The sequence below is a fragment of the Delphinus delphis genome, chromosome 13 (genome assembly GCF_949987515.2).
Source record: "Delphinus delphis chromosome 13, mDelDel1.2, whole genome shotgun sequence".
Taxonomy (NCBI): domain Eukaryota; kingdom Metazoa; phylum Chordata; class Mammalia; order Artiodactyla; family Delphinidae; genus Delphinus; species Delphinus delphis.
The window spans coordinates 39,712,694-39,731,042 of NC_082695.1; the positions used below are offsets into that span (position 1 = coordinate 39,712,694).

Consider the following 18,349-nt stretch of genomic DNA (forward strand, 5'->3'; position numbering starts at 1 on the left):
ACCTGACATGTAATGGACCAAAGAGCCTACGTCCGGAGTCACAGGTCAAGTCTGAGAGGTGGCGTCCAACCATGTTCCTCATGACACCCGGTCGCTTGGTCATGGCTCCAGGCTGAATGATCAGGAATGTAAATCATATGAAGAACAGATCACGGTCATCTTCATCACAGAGCAGATTTTAACGCCAAACTACTAGAAACCACCTACAAATCTACAAACAGGGACCGGCCAACACACTGCATTCCATGTGGAGAGAAATGAGGCATTTAGGGATTCCGACAAATCGATCAATGGAAAAACAGGACGTATTTTATCATTTCTGTAAATATTCTACATATGTCTGAACTGAATAAATGAAGTCGTTTCCTCTAGGAAGTAAGATCACAGTTGATTTCTGACATTTTTTTTCTCTGCATTTTCTACGACTTATTACATCTTATGATATTCGTAAAGGAAAGAAAGGGTTTTTTAAAAAAATAACTAAATAGATATGTAACCCACTCAATTGTTTCCTAATTTGCCCTGACAAGAAATGATGTTGTTTTGTGTCAGTAATGAAATGGAGTTGAAGATTCACAATATTTTGGTATTCACCCAACTGCTTCCGAGGAAAGGTCCTCTTGGCCTGGGAGTCTGACCCTTGCGCTCTGCTTGGTGGAAATACACTGAGGACCCTCCAGCCCCATGTCCCACCCTCACCTTCACCTGCCTGATCTGACTTGTCCATCAAGAAGCAATACCCCATGGAGGGACTTCCCTGGCGGTCCAGTGGTTAAGACAGTGCACTTCCAATGCAGGGGGTGCAGGTTCTATCCCTGGTCAGGGCATTAAGAACCCACATGCCACATGGTGTGGCCCCCCCAAAAAAGAAAGAAGCAGTATCCCATGAAGATGGCTGGATCTCATCCCTCGACCAGGTAAATCTTCATTTTTAATTCACACAAAAGGTATCCATTTTGTGAATAAGAAGTCTTCTTTGGAATTTGAGTGGAATTGAGTCAGGGTCTGACTAGTCTCCCAGAACCTGAGCAGCTCCTGGAACCTAAGTGACCAGTTAGTGAATATTTCAGCTCAGCTCCAGTCCTTGGGCTGAGACCTGGGGCTCCAAAAAACACCCAACCACAGGGTCACTGCAAGGAGAGGGCTGGAAGCAGGCAGAGACACAGGGAAAATCATACTGTATTTCACTGAATTTAAGATGCCACTGATTGTAAAATTAGTATTTTTTATACTACTAAGAAAAAAAAAACCAACAAACATTAGACCAGGACATACCATTGACTATAAAACCACCCTGATTTTAGATCGTGAAAACTTATTTTTTAAAGAATTATTTTATTTTTACTTATTTATTTTTTTGACCACACTACGCAGCATGACCAGGGATCGAACCTGTGCCCCCTGCAGTGGAAGCACTTAACCACTGGACCGCCAGGGAAGTCCCGATAGTGAAAATGTTAGATGTGAGAAAAAGAAGCCCATGTTAGAACTGATGAAATATGGAAATTGCAAGCTGGTGTGATAACTAAAATGTCAGCTGAAGGTGCCCAAGCTGCCTGAGGGGTCAGGGAAGGTTCCCACGGCAGGCAGATTAGCCTAAAGTACGGAGCCTCGCTGGAGTCACTACAGGCTTCCCTCGCCTCCCGTAATCCATTCTCCTCCGCAGAAACTGGGGGAGCTTTTAACACTGGGAAGCTGCAGTGTCTGTGGGCCTTATAACCCAACCGGTTCCTCCCAGTGCACTCAGCATAAATCCCCAATTCCTAGCTCAGCCCCACAGGCCCGTCTCCAGCCTCGTCCTAAGCGCCCCCTCTCTTCCCCATCAAGTCTCAGCCACACAGCCCGGAATGACTTCTACCAAGTCCCTTCCTACGTCTGGTCCTTTGCATCTGCTGCTTCCTCTTCCAGGGAGCCCTCCCCTCCCCACCATGTCCAACTCCTGTTCATCCTTTGTCTGTGTTTAATGTCACTTCCCCAGAGTGGCCTGCTCTAATTCTTAGTTTAATGTCTGTCTCCCCTTCTGGGCTGATGCTCTGTAAAGAGCAGCGATCATGCCTCTTGCTTACGACTGTAGACCCAGGCCTGGCAGGGTGGCCACGTACACAAGGATGTAGGAATATTCATAGAGTGAATGGGACAGGGGTGCACGAAGAGGTTTGCTGACAGATCAGAGGAGAGAAACACTACGACATGGTCTAGGGAAAATGAGAAGTTTGGTTGTGGCTGGAATTTCTGAAGCCAGAGAGGTGGATGGTGCCCAGGTGGTGAAGGGCTTTGCAGGCCTCCAGGTAGCTTCTGGGTGGTCCTGAAGGGCTGTAGGTAGGGGCACATGATCAGATCCATGTATCAGAAAGGTCCCTCGGGAGTGTTGGTGTGTGGAGTGGCCTTGGCCACAGGAAAGGTGTCTCTCTGTCCCTGGCACACCTGTAAGAAGTGTGCTGCCTGCATGGCCCACTAGCCTCTCTCGAGCTTAAAAGTTCCAAAATTTTGATGTGAAGTCATTTGAAACAGGCAGATGTTAGAAAAAAGGAACTCTCAAAACAGGTACCAAACTAAAACCACCAATCACGTTAAAAATCATAGCTAAACTACATAGTAGGTACAAAGCACCTACTATGTGCCGGAAAGTGTTGGGAGCACCTACTAGCACCTGTGCTGCATGGTGTCCTCCCAACGACTCTTTGAGTGGGTGACATTTCTCTCCCCTTTTCATGGATGGAGGCCCGGAAGGTGAGGAAACGTGTTCCAACTGGTGGAAGGCAGAGCTGGGGTCGGGAGGAAAAGAGAATGTCCACAGGGTGGGCTAAAGCTCCCAGCACCCTGTGGGAAGCTCGCCAAATATTTCCTCATGGTGATGGGATGCGGTAGGGGGAGGGGGGGAATGCCCCCCCACCACCATCCAGGCCCACAGTCATCTCTACCTCGGCCCCCCAGGCCCTGGCTCAGCGCTGGCCTGGGGTTGAGGTCCATTCAGACCCACAAGCATCCCCACGTATGTTTGGTGAACTGAAGGGATGTTAAAACCGTGATCCTTGAAATTAGTGACCACCGTCAGGCAGGCTTGACTGGAAACAGATGGCAGGAAAAGGCAGACACTAATCTGGACCATACATAAAAAGCACGTCTTTGAAATTTCAAGCAAGGGGAGTGAAACTAGCCTTTTGCGTAATCATTTACCTCTTTCTGAAAACACTTCTGGTGCCCACAGATTATAACTTCGGCTACATTATGCAAAGTGAGAAACACAGGAATGGCCTGAAAGAAAACAAAGGAATAAGCATGAAAATATTTTCTTGGATCTCATAATTACATAATTCTTGATTTACGCTTAAAAATAAAGATCTGTGGGCACTGTTGGCATTCACATCGATACTGCTCTCCAGCAAAAACCCTTCCGCGTGGATCAGTGTTCTTGCTTACAGCACTGTGCTCAGTAGGGTGGATGTACACACTGCCCTCTTACGGGTATTCTCATCAGTTATTAAGCACCTACTGTGTGTCAGGTGCCATGCCAGGTGCAGGGGACACATCCTGTGAACAGGTGGACACATGTTAGAGAGGCTGTCCCTATTGAGGTAAGAGCTCTGACCGAATGCACAGAAAGGCATGACCAACCCAGTGTGGGCAGAGCACGCCTTCTCGGAGGAAGTGAAGTCCAAAGTCTAAACGGGAACAGAATGATGAACTAGAATGAGCCCTGGGACTTCCCTGGTGGTCCACTGGTTAATACTCCGCACTCCCAACGCAGGGGACATGGGTTCGATATCTGGTTGGGGAACTGAGATCCTGCATGACGCATGGCACGGCCAAAGGGAAAAAAGAAAAAAAAAAGAATGAGCCCAGCAAAAAGAGACAAGGCGGGAGAGGGCTGGAGGCACACACAAGGGCCCAGAGGAGCGAGGAAGCCCACCTCCTCGGGGAACCAGGGGGAGTTGAGTGGGGTGGAATATAGTGTGGAAGGGAAAAGTGGGGGAGAGGAAGGTGGAGAGGTAATCACGGGCCCTATCAGGGAATCACGACCGTCCCAAGGACCACAAGATACTGAAGAGTTTAAAGCCCACCGTGCATGATTTGACCTGCGTGTTTAGGGGACCTTGGACTGCTGGGTGGGGCAAAGGAGGCAGAGATGGTTGCGAAAGTTCAGTGGTGCGATAGACGGAAAAACGGCCCTCCAAACTATAGCGGCATCCTAGTCCCTGGAGCCCATGAATGTCACCTCATAGGGTGAAAAAAGGGCCTTTGCAAATGGGATTAAGGTGAGAATCTGGAGGTGGGGAGATTACTCTGGATTATCTGGGTGGGTCCCAAATGCAAACACAGATCTCCTCCTAAGAGACAGGCAGAGATTTGACACACACAGAGGAGGAGGCGATGTGACCCCAGAGGCAGAGACTGGAATGATGCAGCCATGAGCCAAGGAGTGCCAGAAGCCACCAGAAGCTGGAAGAGAGACGCAAGGAGCAGATTCTCCCCTAGAGCCTCTGGAGGGAGCGCAGCTCTGCTGACACACCTTGGTACTCACTTCAAACCCCTGGCCTCCAGAACTGGGAGAGAATAAATTTCTGTTGTTTTAAGCCACCTAGGTAGGTGGTAATTTGTTACAGCAGCTACAGGAAACTAATACAAGGAATGACAAGACGGTGGCCTGAACTTGGTAGTGGCAGCGAAGATGGAGAAAAGTGGCCACATGAGGGAAATATTTAGGAGACTGAACTGCAGTAAATGATGGGATAACTGGGATCAACTTTGTACCCCAAAAAAGGTGGGGGGAGGAAGAAGATATAAAAAAAGGTAACACTCCAGTTGGTTATCAAGATACACAGAGTACCCACTGCACATTGACTATCGCTGGGCTGTTTGCTAAGAACAGCAGTCTTTCCTAATTTGATAGATAATCTTGACAAGGTAAAGGGGAGGGATTAAGGGGTGAGGGATTGTGCTATTGTCTTTGTTGCTGCTGCTGATGATAATGTCTCCTGGAAAGCAGAAAAAGATCAAGAATAATGCATGGGTTTTGGCATCAGCTGGGCTTCAGGCTCCAGCTCCACCATCTGCTAGTGGAGCAGGGCACGTATCCAAACAGTTTGCTCCTCTGTAGTATGAGGATAACAATATCTACGACCTGGAGCTATAGGTAGGAACGATGGAAATAACGCAGGAGCACTGCATGAAGGCTGTCAATATTAAGAGGTACCAAGCCCACGCTTAGTGGCCTCAATGGAGGACCCTGAGCTGGGAAATTATTCCAGCTTCAAGGACTCTTAAGTGGGTCTTTAAGCAGATGTTGCTGCCCAACCACTTCCAGATGGATTTATTCTTTATCTTTTGGCTGCATTGGGTCTTTATTACTGTGTGCAGGCTTTTCTCTAGTTGCGATGAGCGGGGGCTACTCTTCGTTGCGGTGCACGGGCTTCTCATTGTGGTGGCTTCTCTTGTTGTGGACCACAGGCTCTAGGCGCGGGCTTCAGTCGTTGTGGCATGTGGGCTCAGTAGTTGTGGCTCGTGGGCTCTAGAGTGCAGGCTCAGTAGTTGTGGCGCACGGGCTTAGTTGCTCCGCGGCATGTGGGATCTTCCCGGACCAGGGCTTGAACCCGGGTCCCCTGCATTGGCAGGTGGATTCTTAACCACTGTGCCACCAGGGAAGTCCCTGGGAGTATATATTTTTATCTTGTCTTTAAGACTTTTATCACTGTATAGCTCTGCCCTATTTTGGTATTTTGTTCTAACTCGCACTGTTTCATTTCATTCTGAGCTCTCACCTTACATTTTTCTTGCCTTTTTAACGTTCTCTCCTCTTTTAAAAGTGCAGCTGAAACTTTTTTCCTTTTAAAATCATCCTTTATTTTAATTATTTTCTATGTTTTTCATCTTTTGTGCTTCTTTTTATCTCTCTTAAACTTTTATATTTTCAATTATTCTTTATGTATTTTAAGATTATTAAAGAGATTTTTTTTTTAATTGGCTTTATCCATTGGGCTCATGTTTGGAAAACGTGGGCCCTGGCCTTCTAGGTCTGAGCCTAAGAAGATAGCACAGAAAATCTTAGAGAGGTTAACCCTGTGGTACATGACATGAAAATGAAAGGGCAACCTGGATCTTATTTATTTAAAATTAAGCCCTGATTTAAAATGCTTTTGCCTCCTTGACTATAAAATCAGTAAGGAAACGAGATTTAGGGTGACTCTAGACGCTAACTCTAGACTTCAAGGAGGCTTAATTTTCTCAGTTTTATAAACTGTGGACAGGTTTCTCCATCTGCCTAGGAGATTCTGATCAGATTCTGGAAAAGGATCTATCTACACATACAGAACTGATTTTACTTTATTTTTTATTCTATTTTATTTTTAATTTTTAAAAGAAAGTTGCCTTTTAATTTTTTAAATTAAAAAAAATTTTTTAAATATTTATTTATTAATTATTTATTTTTGGCTGCACCGGGTCTTAGTTGCAGCATACAAGATCTTTAGTTGCAGCATGTGGGTTCCTTAGTTGTGGCATGCAAACTCTTAGTTGAGTCATGCATGCAGGATCTATTTCCCCAACCACGGATGGAACCCAGGCTCCCTGCATTGGGAGCGCGGAGTCTTAACCACTGGACCACCAGGAAAGTCCCCAGAACTGATATTAAAGTTCTCTAATAATAGATACCAACAATGTGTTCAGCACAGTGCTAATTATTTTAATTGCATTCTCTTATTTAAACCATATCTCAACAACTGTATCCACGGATGCTTGTTGCCCTGATTTACAGACAAGGAAACTGAAGCTTAGAGTGATGGGGCAGCTTGCTGGCGAGCTCACAACTAGTTCTGGGTATGACTCCATGACTCCAACCCAGTAACGGCAACGCCCACGCTCCCAGTCTCGATGTTATGGAGCCAAGTTACAGCAAGCCCCCAGTATAAACTTCCTGGACCTACAACTGTGCAATGTCCAATACCATTGTTTCCAAATCCTGCCAGTCTGCTTCCTCCAGCAATATAACTGGTATGATCTAAAACAGATGATCTCGGAGTAAACTCTATGCCATTTTTTAAAGGGATATCTTCCATTTCCACTTAAAAATTTTTTAATCTGAATTTCTCAAGCCATTTTTTCGACTGAGGAGCTAACAGGCTTTAGAAACAGTAATTCCACGACTGATTTTATCAGCCTCCATAGAGATCTATGAAAAACAGTATTAAGGCAGTCTACAATTTATGATTACCGATTTTCCCTTGGCCTCCACCTCTGTGCATGAAGCCCCAGTCTGAACTACGTTATTAGTTCAAGAGACTCCAGTGACTGATTATTTTAGAAAACCTGCCTTTTATCTTTATGGAGTGAGGCTCAGCAGGACTTATTTTTGTGAAATCAGACAGAAGTTCTGAGAAATGAGGACTTCCCTGGCGGTCCAGTGGTTAAGACTCTGCGCTTCCACTGCAGGGGGCACAGGTTCGATCCCTGGTTGGGGAAATAAGATCCCACAAGCCACACAGTGCAGGCAAAAAAACAAAATAAAAAGTTCTGAGATACGATAACAATAATAGCTAAGATATATTGAATACTTACTATGTACCAGACTCTGTTGTTTTTTTTAAATGTTACTGCTGTCACTGTACGTTTTTTTTTTTTAAATAAATTTATTTATTTATTTATTTTTGGCTGTGTTGGGTCTTCGTTGCTGCACATGGGCTTTCTCTAGTTGTGGAGAGCCGGGGCTACTCTTCGTTGCAGTGCATGGGTTTCTTATTGTGGTGGCTTCTCTTGTTGTGGAGCATGGGCTTTAGGATGCACGGGCTTCAGTTGTTGCAGCGCACAGGCTCAGTAGTTGTGGCTTGCAGGCTCTAGAGCATAGGCTCAGTAGTTATGGCACACGGGCTTAGTTGCTCTGCGGCATGTGGGATCTTCCCAGAGCAGGGCTCAAACCCATGTCTCCTGCACTGGCAGGCAGATTCTTAACCACTGTGCCACCAGGGAAGCCCCCAGACTCTGTTTTAATTGCTTTTACATATTGAATCATCATAATAAATCTATGAGGGAGATACTATTAACATTCCAGTTATACGGATGAGAAAAAAGAAAGGATGTATTTTGGTTCTCCTTTTTAACCTGCCTCTTAATAATTTGAAATCACTTTAGACGATCTAGACACTAGCTTGCTGCTAAAGAGAACAGAAAAACAAGTCTGTTCTTTCACATCAAGACTCTAAGAACGGGCTCAATAACAAAAGGTCCCCACCATATTTCATCAGGAAAAATGGCTCAAGATCAACTACCATGAAGCCCAAGTTATCAATTTTGACACAAAATGTAATTGACCGAATTCAACTACCCTACAGGCCAATTCATTTCATTACTTAGGGGCACAGTTTGCAACTAATTTATTCTTAAAATTTTAACATTCACTTATAATTTTACATTGCATCCATGTACCATTGGAAATTTTTCTCTGGATGTAAAGAGAAATTGGTAACTATTACTTAAGATTTTTCATTATTCCCATGCTTCCCAGAGTGGAATTTTCAAGCCTTGATTGTTATTTGTTCAGGTGTTGGAACTGACTTAAAACAGTTTTCTATGGAAAATCCTGGCCCTGCCCACAGGCATGGCCTCGGGTCATGCTGTAGGAGTGGGGATGACTCCCTTAGCCAAGTCCTGGGTTGACTTCTAAGTTTTTATAGAAAAACATCAATCCTAACTTCAATTTGGGTGATTTTTAAATATGTGGACGTGGCCTTAATCTGCAATATACAATAATTGCTCGCCAGGCCCTTGCCAAAGAATGTACCTTTGAACTGTTGGCTGCCTAGTTTTCATCAAAATCATGCATGCCAGAAATAACTGTTCCTACAGGAAGGGGGCCGGATAATTGGAGAGCAGAGATTTTAGCCCCAGAGAATCGCTCCTACTGAACTGTGCTGTCATTAGGCCTCCAAAATGCACTAAGAATCCCAGAAATCAGGTTACCGTTGTGTTTGTTATAAGGATGCGATTGAAGACCCTAAGTAGCTCAGTTTACCCTTTATGAGGACTCAGGACCTGACAGCAAGGAAGACGCATGTCTGCGGCAACAACCCGCTTTTCTCTTACAAGCACTGAGAGTCTCGTAACTTCTTTATTCGGCTGCAGAAAGATGAGAGCTTTCTCATCTTTCCAAGGCCCAACTGTATTTATTTCATAAGATATGTGCTAAGTCTCTCTGTGGTCTCATCTAGTTCTTCTTCAATTACCCTTGACCTAGATTTCTTTTAAATTCTATTCATAAGAAATGCTTATCTTATTTTCATCATCATTATTCTTTTAAGCCACAACACATCCTTTTGGGAAGACAGTTGAGGTGTTTGAATATGTTTATGTGTACATATAAATGAATATATTCACAAACTGATTGGCATGAGATAAATTTGAGTGTTTATTTACATTAGTTTTATCATTCTGTCATTAACTGGCCAACACCTTTTTTTTTTTTTTTGGCCACACCAAGCGGCTTTTGGGATCTTAGTTCCCCGACCAGGGATCGAACCCAGGCCCTTGGCAATGAAAGCGTGGAGTCCTAACCACTGGACCTCCAGGGAACTCCCGGGTCAACTCCTTGAGGGCAGAGGGCCAGACTCCCTCTTTGCCAGAGTATCTCCAGCACCAGCTTGGAGGCCACCTCCCTCCTTCATCTGTTCATCACATAAAGTAGCTGACCTGTGTTTGGGGGCCTTTTTGTTTGAAAAATAGGCAGCTTAGAACGCCAGCTTGTAAGATGCATGGGAATAAGAACCTCACTTGGGGCCATAAATGCACATGCTACTACAGAGGGCAGGTTGGCCTGCTCTCAGTGAACTGCTATTTTTCTCACCCTTTTTTTACACGAGTGCATAGGAATGAATTCAGTTAAATTAAATATGCACCTCCTACAGCACCGGAAAGGGCTCTGAGTGAGGTGAGTGAGAACATATCCCCCTCCCCCATATAATCCTCAAGAAAATCTCTGTTGTAGCCTGGGGAGGGGAGTTATAAACATATCTTTTTAATTGTGGTAAAATAGACACATAAACTTTACCATTTTAACCGTTTTTACGTGTATAGTTCAGTGGCATTAAGCACATTCACATTGCTGTGCGACCATCACCACCATCCTTTCACAGAACTCTTTTCATCTGAAATTCTGTCCCCATTAAACAATAATTCCCCATTCTCCCCAGCCCACAGCTCCTGGTAAGCACCAATACTTTCTGTCTCTATAAATTTGACTCTTCTAAGTAACTCATATTAGTAGAATCATACAGGACTTGTCCTTTTGTGACTGACTTATTTCATTTAACATAATGTCTTCAAGGTTCATCCATGTTGTAGCATGTGTCAGAATTTTCTTCCTTTTTGAGCCTGAATAATATTCCATTGTACTGATATACTATTTTGTTTATCCATTCATCTGTCAACAGACACTTGGATTGTTTCCAACTTTTGGCTACTGTGAATACTGCTGCTGTGAACACAGGTATACAAAATACCTGCTCAAGTCCCTGCTTTCAATTTTTTTGTTGGCTCATAGGGTAACTCTATTTTCAATTTTTTGAGGAATCACCATACTGTTTTTCATTGCAGCTGTATCATTTTTGCATTCCCAAAAGCAGCGCACAAGAGTTCCAATTTCTCCACACCCTCACCAACACTTGTTATTTTCTATTTTTTTGATAACAGTCATCCTAATGGGCACGAAGTGGTATCTCATGATTTTGATTTGTATTTCCCTAATGCGTAATGATGTTGAGTACCTCATCATGGGCTCAGTGGCCATTTGCATATCTTCTTTGGAGAAATGTCTATTCAAGTCCTTTGCCCAGTTTTCAATCAGGTTGTTTGGTTTTTGTTGTTGAATTTTAGGAGTTTTCTATGTGTTCTGGATATTAATCCCTTATCAGATAGATGATTTTCAAATATTTTCTCCCATTCTGTGAATTGCCATTTTACTCTGTTGACAGCGTGCTTAGATACACCGAAGTTTTTCATTTTGATGAAGTCCAATTTGCCTATTTTTTTCTTTTGTTGCACGTGTCTTGCTGTTACAGCCAATAAATCACTGCTAAGTCCAGTGTCATGAAGTTTTCCGCTTGGAGCCCAGTTTTAATAAGTCATTTTATAAGGGTTATGGAAAACATCTTTAGATGGGGCAGGAACATAACTAAAATGCAGAGGAGGGGGTTATTATTTTGCCACTGCGCCCACATCTTAAGTAATCCTTGCAATCGGACTCTGATCACCTCTGATGAGAAAACCATGTGAAAGAGAACTGCCTCTAACCACAGTGACAGGGAACCTTAGGGGAAGGGTCTCCATTCTACTGACAGATCAACATTTACGTCCTTTTCCCTGTGGATCCAAGATCCCTTACGTGATACTGGAGCCAAACCAAGCGGGAGGGAACCCACAGGCTCCAGTTTGCTTAACTGAGTGATTTCACTCCACGCGAGTCTGATTATCCATGTGTGTTTCCTCACCGACACCCCCGGCCAATCTCTATTCCATTGTGTTGAGTGAAGACAGAAACCCTGACAAGCAGTTAGGGAAGGCTCAAGATCAAAGTGCTGGGTAGGAAACCAAGGCCAGTCCTGTCGAGATGCCTCAGTTTAGATTTGCAGAGTCTTCCAACTGCTGACCCTAAGCAAGAAAAGAGCATGGTTTGAGCACCCAGATCACCAGCACTGGGATGGCTTCTCCCTGAAGCTCCTGAGTGTGAGAATCTGCACATCTGTTCTAAACACTCACCAGCACAGGCTTTGAGGCAGTCCTGTCCAGCTGAGAAGGGCTGCGGCAGGGAAATTATAATAAGAGTAATAACGACTGGTTGACGTTGTCCTGTCCCTCCAAAGACTGACATTCATGCCATCAGCCCTCATCACTGTGACCTTATTCAGGGCAGGAACGCTGGCGAAGCAGAGCTAAATTAGCCCCTGTAGAAGGGAGGACAGCCACACGGCTCCTCTCCCCTCCTCCCAGCTCCATCCTGATGGGCTCATCTCCTTTGTTTATTGTGATTTAGGGAGGAAAGAGGGTAAGCGTTGCAGATGAACCACTATCGTCGCACAGGCTTGAGTTTGCATCTCCGCTTTAACATTTACTAGTTGGTGACCTTGGTCAAATAATTTGCATCTCAGTTTCCTGAACTGTAAATGGGAGTAATTAAGTCCAACTTCATATGTCATGAGGGTTAACAATACGAAGTGCCCGGCACACATATATAACACTGACTATTCACGATGCCTGTTCCCATGGTGAGTTGTGTGTCTCTCACGGATTCCCCTGGAAGTTCTTCAAGGTCAGGAAGCAGGTCTTCTTCCTCATTAAGCCCCCAGAAGTAGATTCCCCAATAAATATTTGCTGAATGGACAGCCACAAGAACAATCTCCTTCCCTTAATTCTATCATTCGGTTGTGAGTTCCAGGTAGAAAAATCAATAAAGAACTGTCCCCACCTCGCCTTTGAAGAGTTACATCAGCTTACTCTCAGGAGTTGCACATCAGAAGGATAGCTTCAAAGTCTTGTCAGATGAAGGAGGCCTTTATGGAGCACAGCAACTTCCTAAGTGTTTTGCATAACAACACACCCACGGATTTTAACTGAGCATGTTTCCCCCAGGTCCTCGTGGATTCATGAAACTGCCAGTCTGGCACCAGTACACTGACGCGGGTTTTCCATCTAACACAAGCTGTACGAGTGCCTCGTGTTTCATCCACTCTAAATTTTTAAGCAACTACGTAAAAACAAAAAACTCAGAAAACAAAGAACAGATGCTGGGTTGAGTTATTTCACTAAAAAAAACAATAATAAGTGTCTCCTTTCTGTCCTCCTCGCACTCTAACTGGATATATTTGGTTTGGGGTTGTTTCCCTTTGCTCAGAGTTTGAATCGCAGCAGCTTCCTCCTGCCAATGAGAGAAGTCTGTGCTCTAGGTCAGGGGCACTCCAATGCGGTCCCTCCAAAAGATAAGGACCTCGCACAGAACATAAGTCAGTGCACTGCTTCCTTCCTCAAAAAGTCCTGCTATGAAAAAAAAATGTCAGCTCAAACTAATCAGCGTGTTTAGTGCCAAGCGTGATGCCCATTCTGGCACAATCTCCTTACAGACAGGTAACAAAGAGCTCACAGGCTATCACCTTCTGTGGACCACACTCTGAGAAGCATTGTTGCAGGTTACAGAAATCTCCATCTGCCTGAGACGTACTAGATTGACATTTACAATGGACTTTTGAGGGTTTTCTTTGCCACCTAGCCTCCTTATCCCTTCCTTGGTAAAGCACTCCAATATAAAGCATCTGCCTCACCCTTTCTCAGTCTGTGGGTCCAGCTGGGGATCCTGTATGACCAGGGCGGGCCAAACAGTGCTCTGAGTCTCTCCAGTCACAGTGAATGGTTCAGAAAAGTCATGATCCAGGACTGGTCAATCAATGTAAGTCCATCCGGCTTTTAGACCTGGGATGGGCAGTGGTCCTGACTGATGCAATCAGAGTGAACTGTGAGACCCATACAGAAGCTACAAGGAAGACAGTCTTTCCATTAGACTTAAAATTGTGAGGATGTCAGCCTGAAGTCAACAACATCCATGAGGCGAGAGCCTGGCTGTGAAATGAAGCAAAGACAGAGAGCAGAACTGAATGAGAGACAGAAGCTGGATTCTGAGTAGGTCATTGGAACCTCTGGGTCAAGCCAAGCCTGAAGCAGTTTCTACACTATGACTTTTCATTAATGTGAACCAGGAGATTTCCCTTTACTTAGACCAGTTGGTGAGCTTTCTAACACTTGCAACCAAGAGTCTCAAGTTTATGCATGTCTACTGTACCCTGGGCTCATTCTAAAATCCATATACCTTGATCCTAAAGAGACAAATCTGAAAAGGCAAAAGGTGGGGAGTCAGAAGAGCTGCCACTACCTGGGACTAGAGTCAGCTTACCGAGACTTCCCACACCTACATGTTTTCCTCTGCCAGGTTATTAACATGTGCCTCACATATCAGGTGACTGTGAGACTCACATGAAAAGATACAAAGGAAATCACTCCGGAGAACACATGAAAAAGCACTATACAGGGCTTCCCTGGTGGCGCAGTGGTTGAGAGTCCACCTGCTGATGCAGGGGACACGGCTTCGTGCCCCGGTCCGGGAAGATCCCACATGCCGCGGAGCGGCTGGGCCCGTGAGCCATGGCTGATGAGCCTGCGCATCCGGAGCCTGTGCTCCGCAATGGGAGAGGCCCGCGTACCGCAAAAAACAAAAAAACAAACAAACAAACAAAAGCACTATACAAACAAAAAATTATTATCATTAGTAGCACAACACCTTAGTTATTCAAACTTCAAAACTCTGGCATCCATAACTATCCAGAGCCTACAAAAAATTTCAAAAACTTTTGTACAACGAAAGATTGTTTTTTGTTTTCCAGTCAAATCCTATACTCTGCTATAGAAGAGGAAGCTCCCCCTGCAGGCCAGAGGCCGTAAAGCGAGGTCATGGACTTGGAGGAGCCTGACAGCATCAGGAGCGGCAGCTGAGAGCCAGCCTGGCCCCCTGTTCTGGGCTCAGCACCAACGTGCTCTGTGGCTCACTTCTTAGGTCACCCAGGCTATTTTCTCCCCCATCACACACATCATCCCATCTACTCAAGCTTATGAATCATGAAAGGAAAATGATGATTTAATTTAGAAATTATCGATTTAATTTAGAAATTATCGCAGTTAATTCTCAGCCACTACTTTGCAGCTTTGGGGTTGTCCTAACAATACTATTATTATCCAGAGAGGCACATTTTGTTTTTACTGTTTTCATATCTGAGGCCTAAGGGGCCAACATAACAACAAACTTTACATTAAAAGACTGAATCGTTTGAAAATTTCTCATGTTTTCAAACATTAGAATACAATCATTTTCTGATAGATTAAAAACAGCAATTAGAGTATAAAACCATTCCTGAAGACCTAAATAGACGTTTCTCCAAAAAAGACACACAGATGGCCAACAAACACATGAAAAGATGCTCAACATCACTAATCATTAGAGAAATGCAAATCAAAACTACAATGAGGTATCACCTCATACCAGTCAGAATGGCCATCATCAAAAAATCTACAAACAATAAATGCTGGAGAGGGTGTGGAGAAAAGGGAACCCTCTTGCACTACTGATGGGAATGTAAATTGATACAGCCACTATGGAGAACAGTATGGAGGTTCCTTAAAAAACTAAAAATAGAACTACCATATGACCCAGCAATCCTACTACTGGGCATATACCCTGAGAAAACCATAATTCAAAAAGAGTCATGTACCCCAATGTTCATTGCGCAGTATTTACAATAGCCAGGACATGGAAGCAACCTAACGTTCCATTGACAGACAAATGGATAAAGAAGATGTGGTACATATATACAATGGAATATTACTCAGCCATAAAAGGAAACAAAACTGGGTCATTTGCAGAGACTTGGCTGGACCTAGAGTCTGTCATACGGATTGAAGTAAATCAGAAAGGGAAAAACAAACATCGTATATTAACGCGTATATGTGGAATCTAGAAAAATGGTACAGACGAACCTATCTGCAGGGCAGGAATAAAGAGGCAGATGTAGAGAATGGACATGTGGACTTGGTGGGGGAGGGGGAAGTGGGATGAATAGGGAGATTGGCATTGACATATAAACACTACCATGTGTAAAATAGATAGCTAGTGGGAATCTGCTGTAGAGCACAGGGAGATCAGTTTGGTGCTCTGTGGTGACCTAGGTGGGTAGGATGGGGGGTGGGGTGGGAGGGAGGTCTAAGAGGGAGAGGATATATGTATACATATAGCTGATTCACTTCGTTGTACAGCAGAAAGTAATACAACATTGTAAAGCAACTATACCCCAATTAAAAAAACAAAACAAAACCTTAAGTATATGAAAACAAAAAGTTCCTGAGTTTTAAGCCACGTTCTGAGACTCTGGTCAATGCTGATATTTATGGATTCTCCTTTGGTGGCAAAATAACTAAATTTTTGGAGTTCCATATCATATATAACATAGCTGGAAGAAGTCTGTTCCTCACAGTACCCTCCTTTGAGGAGCTCAGTCCTGGGGTCTGGGTGGGAGGACAGAATGAACACTTGTTGCACTAGTGTCCCTGTGTACTGGGCATCAATTCCGTGCCAAGCATGCGAACCCACGACTAAGCCCAGCCCGCCCAGGCTGTGTTATTGATGGGCAGGGTCACGGTCCCCGGAAGCAAGGAGCAGACTGAGCCCACCCTCCCTGCTCCCAAGGACAGGGTGTATCCACGCAGAGCAGGCTCCACAGATATCACTACTCCGGCTTCCTGCGTCTCCATCTGCAGCTCTCCATCTTGTAAAACAAGTCAGTCCTTCCCTGTTATCTGGTTATCTTCAATTCAGGGAGTGGGACCACTCCACGTTGGCCTCAGCCCCAAGACTTGTTCTTCAATCTACTGTGCCATCATTAAAGCTGTTGCTTTGCCCCCGATTGATCCAAGGCGCAACAAGTTAAAGGCAAAGGGGAAGAAGGGAAAGGGACTGTCCCCCCCAAAGCCTCTAACACTTACCAGTCTGGACAGTGCTCTGGAACCAGCATAGATGATACCCACAAACAGCACTGAAGCAGGAAGCCATGTCAAAACATCAGATCTGTAAAAGGGAAAGAGGCCATAGATTTCTGTCACTTTATGTCCAAAAGACCTCGCTGGAAGGTATGACGCTCCCATACACCAAATACAGCACTCATGGTTGTCTAAACATCCCCAGGTGACTTGTGAAGCATGATTTGCTCTGTATCATCGAGAGGGACGGAAGCTGACCAAGCCATCCTGCCTACAGTCCATCACTCAGCCAACGATGTGGCGTTACTGATCCCACAGTCGGGCACAGACGAGCTGGAGATGGAAAAGGTTTCCTGCAGGTTGGGAGAAAGAACAGATCTGATTTTTTTTAAAAGGAGCAGTGAATGTTATTCTTTGGAATTTAAGCAGCCGGAGGCTTTGAATACATGCCAAATTATTTTTAAAAAATTTTAAAGGCTATTTACCTAGGCAACGTACCAAACAGCTCCAGGGAACCACAACAAAAGGAACCACAGTGTGAAAGGATGGAATTGAAAAGAGTGCCTGAACTTGAGCTGGGTGGCCGATTGCTGAGCCTCAACCGTTTACCTGGGATGCCAGTTCAGGGAATCTCCAAGGACTTCTCAAGGGCACATTTCTTTGATTCCCTTGTGGCCACACCAAGAACTGCTTTTTCTTTTTCTTCTTTTTTTCTCTTTTTTTTGGCCACACTGCGTGGCTTGCAGGATCTTAGTTCCCTGACCAGGGACCAAACTCGGGCCCCTGGCAGTGAAAGCATGGAGTCCTAACCACTGGACAGCCAGTCCCAAGAACTGCTTTTTCAACACAGTTTAGAATCTTGCTCTCCTCAGAATACCATTCCTGTAGTTTCAGTTCTACACTGAAAACCTGGGGGAAAAAACTTCATTTTCTTTTTTGCACAAATCAGAAAAAGTTACGGTGCAGTTTCCTTGTTGACAGCAGATGAACTGGACCGGTAGTGTTAATTCAGATTTAAGAAATTATCTGAATCTTGGTTTGAGTAAACTTGTGATCTGCATGCAATATTAACTAGATCAGATAGCTTTTATATTTTCATACGTACACATAGGCTCTCCCCACCCTCATCATCAACATCCATTAGTTACTGAACTTTGTGAACTGGCATTGAAACATTACAACAATGTTTTGTTGCACCAATTTTATAAACTTTTACAGTGCAATACATGTTATTTTTCAGAGACAAACCAAAGTTTAATTCCTCAAGGTTCATGCTGTTTGCTGTAGCAGCATTTGATGGTGGATCTTTTATACACATTTGTAATAGATGAAAAATAAACCAGATTGCAAATACTTTTTCTTTCTTTTTTAAAGCAAACCATGTACCAAGTTTTTTGGTCCAAATTGTGTAGGATAAGTTAAATTGCATTCTAATAACCAATATGAGTGCATTTCTGTAAGTATAGTTATGTTGAAATAAAGTTTTACAAAGCAAAATCCCAGTCTTTCCATAGAGTACACATCACTGAGGGTGCAATTTGCTTCCCTCATCAGTTACAAATGCATTCGGTTCACTAATTCAAGTTCCCAGAGTTATTCTAAAATAAATATAAATTAATGGAGACATTCCAGCAGGATACAACATAATAATCCCAAGTAACTCAATGAACTGCTCTCCTGGGATGGAGCCTGTTCAAGAAGTGTTCTTTGTTAATTTTATTAACATGGGCAGGCACTCTATCATCAGACCTGCTTTTGTACAACTTCCCAGGGAACAGGGTATGAAAACGTTTCTAGT

The 18,349-nt window shown here is 44.1% G+C and overlaps 1 protein-coding gene across 5 annotated transcripts in view; it reads right to left on the reverse strand.

Annotated features, from left to right (window-relative positions):
- TMEM241 (transmembrane protein 241) overlaps nucleotides 1-18,349 on the reverse strand; it is a 107,632-nt gene that overhangs the window by 67,841 nt on the left and 21,442 nt on the right. For all 5 annotated transcript variants that reach the window (XM_060028786.1, XM_060028784.1, XM_060028785.1 and 2 more), the window contains exons 4-5: nucleotides 16,558-16,639; nucleotides 3,178-3,255 (exon numbers count right to left, since the gene is read on the reverse strand). In XM_060028786.1, the coding sequence (XP_059884769.1) occupies nucleotides 3,178-3,255; nucleotides 16,558-16,639 (160 nt within the window). The remainder of the gene's footprint in view (nucleotides 1-3,177; nucleotides 3,256-16,557; nucleotides 16,640-18,349) is intronic.